Source organism: Neomonachus schauinslandi, chromosome 3 (assembly GCF_002201575.2).
Source record: "Neomonachus schauinslandi chromosome 3, ASM220157v2, whole genome shotgun sequence".
Taxonomy (NCBI): Eukaryota; Metazoa; Chordata; class Mammalia; order Carnivora; family Phocidae; genus Neomonachus; species Neomonachus schauinslandi.
Window position 1 is genome coordinate 4,000,465 of NC_058405.1, and position 11,207 is coordinate 4,011,671.

Below are 11,207 nucleotides of genomic sequence, written 5' to 3' on the forward strand. Positions count from 1 at the left end.
TGAATTGCTGAACACCCACAACTGTTCAGCGAACGACTCCACCCCGCCAGGTACTAGGCAGAATCGCTGTGGATTCCCACTCCAGGACCCCGTGAAATAGAGTACTCATAGCAAACGTTGGCACACATCAAACATTCCAGGGATGACAGACCCTGGGCAGGCATTTCCACGTTCCAACACCACAGGGTGCATGCCACCACAGCTGTCTCGTTCGTGGCAGTCACGGCATGCGCGACACTGAGATCCAAGTCAGGACACAAGGGACAGCACGGGGAGGAGGCCAGAAGTCAAGAAAGAACAGAAGGGGGAATGGCAGTCAAGTACGACAATAGCTGTTGCAAATTTAAAGCAGACAGAGGAAGCCTGAAAGCTTTACAGACAGGAAAGACTGTTGCTGGGAGGGCTCTGGAGTTAAGTCTAACCTGCTCACGAACTTGAAAGTGAGGCAACAAATAGACCCCTTAAAATTGTTCACTTAATAGAAGATATCTTAGAAACATGGAATACGAAATAATTCAATAATACAGGAATTTCCTCGTGATTAAATGTTTAACCAAAGACAGGGTGGCCGTTAACAGTGGAGTAGAGCGGGAGTGACATTCTTATCTTCACTAACTCATGATTCTGCACACAAAGCCTCTCAAGACAATCAACAGGAGTTGATACTGGAAAGGGAATTTGACTTGTATGCTGAGGTATCAGAAACCACTCAACTATTTCTCAAAAATTTAGCAAAATATATCCTAGGAAAATGTAAAAGGAGTGCATTAACTGTAGAACGCAAAGGAATAGGAAGTTGGATTGAAAATTGAAAGATAGGCAATAATAATTCAGATGAGGTAATGCAGGTTAAGTCCTCAGAAAGAGGACTGCTGATAAAAGCTGGGAAAAGAGACATTGTGAAGATAAACACAGATTACATGGAGAAGAAGAGAAGGCCGAATAAGTTCTTTCTGATCGTATGCTTCTCATACCGATGAATACACACTATCCATCCTTGGGCAAAGTAATGAGATGAAAGAAGCAGCGAGCTTCATGGGAATGCTTGCTCCTACCTGGAGCCGAGGAAAACTGGCCAACGTGGCAAGGCCTACTTGCTCTTTCCCCTTCTTCCAGGAGTTTTATTTTGTTCTAATTCCTTCTTCACCTTCCTAAAGCTGAGGAACTTCTACAGAGAGCTGAAGGGCAGGCTTCACATTTAAAAATTCAGGTTATCAAACCATTCAAGAAGGTACTTGGTTTAAACCAGGGCAACTTGGATTTTCACAGAACAATAGCATTTGCTTATTTTAATGGAGGGAAAAGATAGAAATGGTTTGGGGAAAACTCAGCAGTGCTGAGGTGAGGAGAGAGACAGAAGACCAAACCTTCCTGAACACCAGGGCTAAACCACTGACTCCAGCAACTGGTGTGTGAAGAAATGCTGCTTTGTAAATGATACACAAGAGATCTGTGAAAGAAACACGTATATGTTTTCTGTTAATTCTGCCAAAGCTCTGATTCATTTCATATATGTTCTCTATCAAAAGAACAATGTGTTAGGGGCACCTGGCTGGCTCAGTCGGTTGAACGTCCCACTCTTGGTTTCGGCTGAGGTCATGATCTCAGGGTCCTGAGATCGAGCCCTGCCTCAGGCTCCCAGTTCATCATGGAATCTGCTTGAGTGTCTCTCCCTCTCCCTCTCCCCTCTGCTCCCGCTCCCTCTCTCTAAAATAAATAAATAAATCTTTAAAAAAAGAACGGCATGTTAAAAATGTTGTTTTCAACCTGAAATATTTTTTGTGTATCTCCTTCTTTTGTTGAGATAGGATCCACATAGCACAAAATTCACACTTTTAAAGTTTACAATCCAGTGGTTTTTTTTTTTAGCATATTCACAAATTTGTGTAAGCATCACATTTACTTCTAGAACATTTCCTTTATCCCCAAAAGCAACCCCGTATCCAGTAAGAGTCATTCCCCATTGCCCCCTGTCCCCACTCCTGGCAACCACTAATATCCTTTCTGTTTCTATGGATTTGCCCATTCTCCACACCTCATGCAAATGGGATCATACGATATGTGGCCTCTGGTGCCTGGTTTCACTCGCCCGGCATAACGTTTTTGAGGTTCATCTTTGTTGTAGTATGTATCAGTATTTAGGAGATATTTTAGACAACCAGAAATCATTAAGTTTTTTACTTTAGAGAGAAAAAAGTGAATATTTGTATATCCTACTTGAGGAATTTAGCCATTACCATAGTCACTGGGAATCCTACAAATCAGTTTAGCTAAAAACGTGGAGTACGTTTAAAATATCATCTTTGGTCTCATGGTGACAAACCTGAGCTAATAACTAAATAAAATAATAATGTTTAAAAGAATCAGAGGATTTTTCAGAAAATTAGGCTAAACTCATCATTGTCAACAAGTATTTTTTGGTGAAGATGTTAACATTCAGCTTCAATTTAGTTATGAGTCCATCTTAATACTGACTATAAAATGGTTGGCAGGGATGGCAGAGAAAATAATCAACTCTTCCATGAGCAAGATCTACGATGCTAGCACTCTACGGTGAAGGCACTTACAGCTTGCTGGAGAGAGGTGGGCGGTCATGGAGGATCTCTTCATAGGGCTCCTCGGAGGCCAATGCAGGAAGAGATAAATGCTCTTTTACCCTTTCTTCCCAGGCAACTTCGGCTTTCAACAGCATTTCCTCAATAAACTCAGATGCAGCGATATCTACAAAAAACAATACAAACATCAGAAAAAGCAGATGCTGAGATCACAGAAAACTGTTCCCTTTCAATGATTCTGGTGTGCTTAAAACATGAAAACTCATCAATACCTAGAGCAAAATGAAAAACACTACAAGTTTAAGGTGGGAATAAAACTGCAGTACTGCCATTTTAAAAGACGACTGTGTTTTGTATCTGTGGCATATTTAATTACAAATGAAATGAAAAAATATAAAAATAATATTCCCCGAGTGGTGATGTATAAAATGTAAAATCACGGAGAAGCTAAGCTTGAAAGAACTTGATGTCATTTTATTCTCAGTGTAACTCTTCCTTCATCTTGATGAATAAGAATCAAATTGATGAAAATAGTTACACATTCCCAAAGACTGGGTTACTATAAAACTTGTAGTAGGCACTCTACAAGCATCCATTTGTAGATGTACAAATAAATAGTTGCATTATGAAAACAGTGAGTCTAGCCTCTGTGATCTGTTTTTCCAATCTGAAATACAATTATATTCCCTTATACAATACGTGTTAACAGTAACATCTGAATATACTTGGGCAGCAATATAGACAGACGTGCATTAATCAAATTAACACTTACTAACAATTGAAACTGGAAGTCAAAAGATCCTGAAGAAAAATTCACAATAATAACAATTAGGAACCTAATGGACAAAACCGCTCCTTTTCAATCCTCCTGACTAAAGTACATGACCACCTGTGTCTACAAATTCGAGTTATGAGGCTTGATGGGCTGGACGAGTTAATTCAGCCACCACAAGAAGATGTTTATGCCAAGATCTGATCACCATTTGCTCTAGGTTAAATCATATCCAGTAAATAGGAGGAGGCAGCTTGGCTTCCTCACCTTGGGTGATTATTTCTGTCCCACCTAACAACTACACCCGAACTGCTTTTGTCCCCCAGATAATTTTTTCTGTATCTACTCCAAATTCAAGGAACACAAAATAGCAAGAATAGAATACTGATGACAATTTTCATTTGCTTGGCCATAATATGGGTGTCTACTTTCCTGTTCTCTGTGCTATTATATTATGTGGTTCATTTTTCTTGCTGCTGGATTAGATGTTGGTACCTCCTGCATTTACTCGAAACTCTCACTGCATTATAGTTCTTTGTTCCCTTGTGTGTGAAAGAAGTATTTTCCTTCAATCAACAAGTGATTATTGAGAGTCCTCTATCAGCCCATCACTGTGTCTCTCTTGACCAACAAGGCATGGAAAATGGGTTACACTGATGGTAGACTAGGCATGGCCAACACAGGCAAATTGTCTAAGACAGCCATCCTATCCCGAGGTGGACAGGGCTGAGGCTAGACCAGACATTTAGTCACGTCCTGGGCTCTAGGACTGTGGGTTGCCTTGGGTGTCCATTTTGGCACATTTAGGTCTAACACACTAGACCTAAAAGGTGTAAGTGTGACACATGGGAGTCCATGTGGTCAAGGGTCAATTGTATATTCTCTTCTCTGGGAAAGAAGCCAGGGATATGAACTTGACAAATGTGATCTGTTAGAACTACAGTAAACAGAGGATGTGACATATTTCACAATAAATACATTAAACAAATAGAAAAAGCCCACAAATTTCTATTTGCTCTTTTAATATTTGTCATTAGACACACTTTTGTCATTAATACTAAGGTTACGACACTATCATTAACATTAGCCTGATTCCAAAGTTTGAAACTATAACACTATCTTAGAGCTTCATTTGTTAAATCTTCAGTTTATTTTAGCAGGTAAGATGAATAAACATTAAACAATATTTAACTCCAATAAAATAATAGAGCAAATCTCTCATCCTGTCTTAAGCTGGAGGTTTATCATGTAATCATATTCCTATAAGTACATCCAATGAGAAATCTCAGGCCTAAAGTGCTTTTAGGTTATTAGAGGTATGGTAACAAGAATAAGTAGAATTAAGTTATTTAGCTCAATTATTACCTTCAAGATTTTCATATTATTTTTTTTACCTATGCTACACTTTTCTCTGTTACTTAGAATTTTTATTTTTAATAAACAAAAAACTTATATGTAAATTTGTTGTCAAATTATAAAAGCTAGAAAATGAATGCAACATCCATGTTCTTAAATTAGCAGATGAATATTATTAAAGAACAGTGGTAAAAAGAACTCTAGAAATGTTCAAAAGATACTTATCAAAAATTGTAACATTAAATTAAGATTTTGAAAACTTTAAATTAGCTTGAGGATGTCAAGTCTCGATTCCTTGCAGTATACCTATCTGTGCTAGGGGAAAAAAAAAAAAAAAAAAAGATTATTATTTAAAATTACCCTGATGAACAAGTATGTATTTGAAATGGTAAGAAACCAATTAAATAACAGCAAAAATATATTTGAAAGTAAGTGACATTGAAGGAATCACTGTGCAGGAAGTTGAAAACCTCAAAAGCAAATTTCAGGGAAGTACAAGGGCCCCCAGTGATCAGAACCACCCTGTAATGCCATCTTGTGCAGGAGGTGGGCATGGGAGTTTGGGAAGAGTGCCCGAACGGAGCATCTGCGCAGAGCTTCTCAGGGGAGGCTGACTCGCTCGGCAGCCATGTTAATGATGGATGAACAAGTTCCGGTAGGACAGGAAGGAGTCAGTAACCGCTCCATGGTCCCAGGATATTCACAACTTACCTGAGGGCTTCTCTTCATTGCAATTCAGAAGGTTTGGATTTGCCTGATGCATCAGAAGAAGCTTCACCAGGTTTGTCTGAAACAGTAAAGTTCACTGAAATAAGATTCATCAGGGAGTGGTACACAGGGGTGGTCTCCAGGGCGCTTCCAGCCTGCTGGAGGGAGAAGGCATGAGCATATCCCACCTTAAACGTTTCTTACTCTCTCCGCTTCCAGTTTTCCCAGTTCCTTTTGAAAAGACAACAGACATTCAAACCAAAAATTACTTATCAAATGAGGAATAAATTGCTGGGGATTTGAAAAGGCTCACTTAACGCCTTTCACGTTTATTTTAGGGCATCTTGTGGGAGGAATTACATGTTATATGTGTTTTGTTTTAATTGAGCGACTCATTAACGTCTCACTGGTCCTGTCCAATCACTGCAGCCCCACAGACAATATGAACTAAAGTCACGGGGGAGTTAGGAAAACTTAAATGTAACTCGAGCTATAAAAAAAGAAAGCAACTTGATGAGAGATTAATATATTCTTTAAATCTTATTATAAAATATAAATTCAAAGAGTATATATATATATATATATATATATGCATAAGTCATTGAAAGAGAAGTAATGAAATAATTTTCAGTGTATCCAACTTTTTTTTTTACTATTTTATTTATTTATTTGAGAGAGAGAGAGAATGAGAGAGAGAGAGAGCATGAGAGGGAGGAGGGTCAGAGGGAGAAGCAGACTCCCCGCCAAGCAGGGAGCCCGATGCGGGACTCGATCCAGGGACTCCAGGATCATGACCTGAGCCGAAGGCAGTCGCCCAACCAACTGAGCCACCCAGGCACCCTATCCAACTTTTTTAAAAAGAGTTATTTATTTTAGAGAGGGAGAGCACGGAGGGAAAGAGAAGAAGGAAAGGGAGAGAGGGAATCTCAAGCAGACTCCCCACTGAGTGCAGAGCCCAACGTGGGGCTCAATCTCACGACCCTGAGATCACGACCTGAGCAGAAACCAAAAGTCAGACACTCAACCGACTGAGCGACCAGGCTCCCCCCAACTTTTTAAAATAGGTCATTCTGATATCTTTCTGTGTTTCTTCCCAAAATTATCCCTCTCCCTATTTCCCAGAGTTGACCACTCTCATGAAATTTGGGCTATTTTGGGCTATGATTTCTTTATATGTTTAACCCTTATGCACAGAAGTACCCCCCAAACAACATATTGCTCAGCTTTATCTGTTTGTGACATTTAGAGAAATGAAATCCTAGTGTGTATATTCACTGATGCCTTGCTTTCATGACTGCATTCTTGAGAATCCTCAAAGGTGATGGATCGAAACAAGATTTATTCATTCTCTCGGCCGCACATAACTGCACCGTACAAATATATCACAATTAACCTGCCTTCCTCACTGGACATTCAAGCCATTTGCAGTCATTTATTTTTACAAATAACGTTGCTACAAATATTCTCATTTATCTTTCTTGGTGCACGTGAGCAAGGGTCTCTCTTCAGGACAGATGCACATAGGACTGAAATTGCTGGGATAAAGGTTTGGACATCATCAAAGTGGCTTAGATAGCTCCAACTGTTTTCCAAAGAGCTCAAATGTCCACCCCCATACCCAACAAGAGTTCCTGTTGCTCCACATTCTATTTAATAATTTTGTTATTGTGCATTTACAGATCACTAGATTCACATTCCCTCCAACATTTGATATTGTTATTTTTAAAAATTTAGCTATCACACTGGGAATGAAGTAATATTTCAGTCTACTTTAACTTATTTCCATGATGACAAAGGATACTGAACACCTTCCCATGTGTTTAGTGGCCCCTCCTAGACTTTCTTTGGTGAAGTGTCTGTTCAAGACTTCTTTGCCCATTTATTACTGGAGTGTTTATCTCTATTTTAGTGATCTATGCTCTTACATGTTCTAGATACATTTGTCAGGTATGTGTATTACAAATATTTCCTCCTGTTCTATGACTTGCCTGTTCATATTCTTGAAAATGTCTTTTTAAGACCAGAAGAGTATTTTAACTTTGTTTTGCTTTTGTGAAAGTGCAACATCTGTATTTTTTTCTCAAGTGCTCAGCACTCTTTATGTTCAAAATAACTCTTTGCCCACTCAAAGGCCATGACAATACCATACTATATTTTCTCCTAAAGGCTTTATAATTTTAACTTTTATATTTGTGGCCCATCTCAAGTGAGTTTTCGCAAATGACAGAGGAAAGCTCAAATTTATGTTGGTCCATCACCCATTCATTTTTCAGCAATATTTCTTAAAAAGACCTTTTTTCTCTTACTGAATTGTTTTGGTACCTTTGTAGAAAATTCATCGACTATATATGTTCCTGTGTGTTTCACTGATCTATTTGTCTATCCTTACGGTATTTCCTAACTACTTTGATTAGTGTAGCTTATAGCCAGTATTGAAATCTTATAAGTGAAAGACTTATAGTAAGTCTTGAAAAAAGCCTGTAATTTTCTTATTTTTTTTTAAGATGATTTTGTCTATTTAGGTATTTTGTGTCTCCATATAAATTTTAGAATGGAGGCACCAGGGTGGGTCAGTCGGTTGAGCATCTGCCTTCGGCTCGGGTCATGATCCCAGGGTCCTGGGATCGAGCCCCGCGTCGGGCTCCCTGCTCCACGGGAAGCCTGCTTCTCCCTCCCCCACTCCCCCTGCTTGTGTTCCCTCTCTCGCTGTGTCTCTCTCTGTCAAATAAAAAAAAAATTTAGAATGAACTTTTCAATTTCTGAAAAAAAAAGGGTTTAAGATTTTGATTGGAATTGCTCTAAACGAATACCATATTAATTTTATACGTTTTTTTAAAATATCACGAATTTAGTGGTTTAAATGAAAAAAAATATTATCTTACAATTCTGTAGGTCAGCAGTCTGACACAGGTCTCACTGGGTTAAAATCAGGGTGTCAGCACTGCTGTGTTTCCTTTGGCTCTCAGGGCAAATGTGGTCCTTGCCTTTTCCAGCTTCTAGAGGCAACTCACGCTCCTTGGCTTGTGGCCCCTTCCCTCATCTTCAAGACAACAATGTTGCAAGTGTCTGCCCATTTTTGCATAGCCACACCGCGGGAGGACCCTGAGCCAGGAATGGTTCTCTGCTTTTAAAGACCCATGTGGGGCACCTGGGTGGCTCAGTTGGTTAAGCGACTGCCTTCCGCTCAGGTCATGATCCTGGAGTCCCAGGATCAAGTCCCGCATCGGGCTCCCTGCTCGGCAGGGAGTCTGCTTCTCCCTCTGACCCTCCTCCCTCTCATGCTCTCTGTCTCTCATTCTCTCTCTCTCAAATAAATAAATAAAATCTTAAAAAAAAAAAAAAAAGGCCCATGTGATGAGACTGGGCCCACCTGGGTAATCCAGAAAACTCTTCCCATCTCAAAATCTGTAACTAATCGCAATTGCAAAGTTCTTTTGCCTTTTCAGTGAATAAACATATTGACAGGTTTTGAGGTTTAGGGTGTGGACATCTCTGGGGGCCACTATTCAGCCTTCCACAAATATCTTAAAAATATTCACTGTCAAAACACATGATTATGGCTTACTCCTCCATTTATTTGGGTCTTCTTTACTCCCTCACTGTGGTGTACCATAGTTTTCAGTGTAGAAATATTAAAATATTTTGTGAAATATATTGTTATATATTTTAAGTTTTTAATGTCACCATAAACAACTTGATAAATGCACTTAATGGGTCTAGTCTTTCCATTATTTTGCTGATTCCTTTGGCATTCTTATTCTCCTTTCTCCTTTCCCAACTTTGTCCTTTGTTTCTATTTCTTGCTTTATTATATTGATAAGAACGAGACTGGCTTTTCCAATCTTGGGTTTTGCTTTTGTAACATGTGTTGTGGTTCTCCCCTTTGCATCCAGGCACACCAAGACATCTCCCCACCCACCAATGATTGTTCTTGTTAGGATTTTCATTAAAAAATCAATTAGGTTTTAAATAATCTACTCATTGTTAGCTTTCCCAAAGCCCATTCAAAATCAGCATTTGGTTTTACAGAACACGGATTCTATCAGTAACATTTAAATTATGTTACAGTGCTTATATGTAGAAGTTTATTTTTATTTCCAAATAGAGTTTACTAAAGCAAGAGAGATTCTCTTGAAATCTGAAAGATAAAATATATAGAGCAGATTCCCAGGACATTAAAATAGGTACAGGGAAGAGTTTTTTGTTTTTTGTTTTTAAGATTTTATTTATTTGACAGAGAGAGACACAGCGAGAGAAGGAACACAAGCAGGGGGAGTGGGAGGGAGAATCAGGCTTCCCGCGGAGCAGGGAGCCCGATGCGGGACTCGATCCCAGGACCCTGGGACCATGACCTGAAACGAAGGCAGACGCTTAACGACTGAGCCACCCAGGTGCCCAAAAGAGTTTTGTTTTATATTAAAGATGAGAGCGATGTGCTTGTGTTTAAACCACATGAAAGAGAAGAAGGAAAAGAAAGATGGACTGCCGGAGGGAGGGAAGGACAAAGGAAGGAAAGGAAGAACCAAAAAAAAGCCAAAAATGAGCTAAGATTGCCTTTGGTTTTCCCAAATTTGAAAGAACAGTAATAAACCTAAATGCTTTCGTATCTCTGCAAAAATGTCAGACAGACGCCTAACAATCCCTTTGCATTTCTAAATTCAATTCAGGGTGTCCAGGCCTCCAAAGACAAACGTGTCCCATCGCTCAGCAAACCACTCCTCTCCGCAGCTTCAACTGGAACCACGGAAAGCATTTCAGTAATAAAAGCAAAATGTTTCCTACATGAAAATCTTTAGCAATAAAAGCAACTCCATTTTATTTCAGGCCCATAAAAAGAGGCATTCATGTGTGGAAGGAGGACGTTTCTCTCATTTGGGAAACTCCTTTCTTTTTTTAGAGCCCGTTTTCCCCATGTGCTTCTAATCAGAAATCGGTGAGGCACGTCACAGAACTAAATGAAACAGCCCCTTGCTAATTCCACTTACTCTCCTCCGGAACATGGAACATTTGCTTTACCCTCGCAAAAGACCTTTAGGTAAATTGCTTCAAATGCGAATAGGTTGAGTGCATAACCCAGTAAGAATTCATCACTAGTACAAGAACGTTATGATCACCAAAGGCTCCAGAGGATAAGATGAGTGAGAGAGAGAGAGAGAGTGTGTGTGTGTGTGTGTGTGTGGCAGGTGGTGAGTGTGGAAACAGAGACCCTGCAGGCTAATCGAAAATGTACTTAAGCTGAAATATAAATCCACACAAGTTTCACTGGATAAGGACTTTATTCATTCTTTGGAAAGTTGTCCTTCAGTGTGGATAAATTCAGCAAAATTAATTCCTCGATGGTCATTTAAATTACCTCTTTAAAGAGTTGAACAATGGCAATGAGTGTTTGGACGTAGCTGGTTTCTAGCTGGGACACTAGAAGAGACTGTTTCACTTGATCTAATAACAAGAAACTGAAGTGTTAAAGGTCCCAGAACTCACAATGTGCACATCCTACCTCCCTGGTGCAGGCTCTGCATTGTAACGCGTAAATGCCTCCAACTCAGAAACCCCTGAAGGATTTCAGATGTAAAATACAAAACCATCTAATAAATTGTTAATATTATCCCTATTTGTGGCCCAACTGTGATTTCACATTAAACACAAGAGTTCTGCCTCCATCCCTGAAAACACAGGCTCTCCAATCGCGCCTGTACCTGCCACTCCTTCCAGAGACGGTCCTTCCTCCCGCCCAGGTGGCAGCCTCCTTCCCCTGAATCCCCTCCTGGCCAGACTCCTGGATGGCCTCCTTCCCCTGCATCCCCTCCTGGTCAGAC

General features: G+C 39.8%; 1 protein-coding gene across 1 annotated transcript in view; it reads right to left on the reverse strand.

Annotated features, from left to right (window-relative positions):
• Nucleotides 1-11,207, reverse strand: part of MYO16 (myosin XVI) — a 441,248-nt gene that overhangs the window by 326,224 nt on the left and 103,817 nt on the right. The window contains exons 7-8 of the mRNA XM_044913335.1: nucleotides 5,395-5,470; nucleotides 2,568-2,721 (exon numbers count right to left, since the gene is read on the reverse strand). Coding sequence (XP_044769270.1) covers nucleotides 2,568-2,721; nucleotides 5,395-5,470 — 230 coding nt within the window. The remainder of the gene's footprint in view (nucleotides 1-2,567; nucleotides 2,722-5,394; nucleotides 5,471-11,207) is intronic.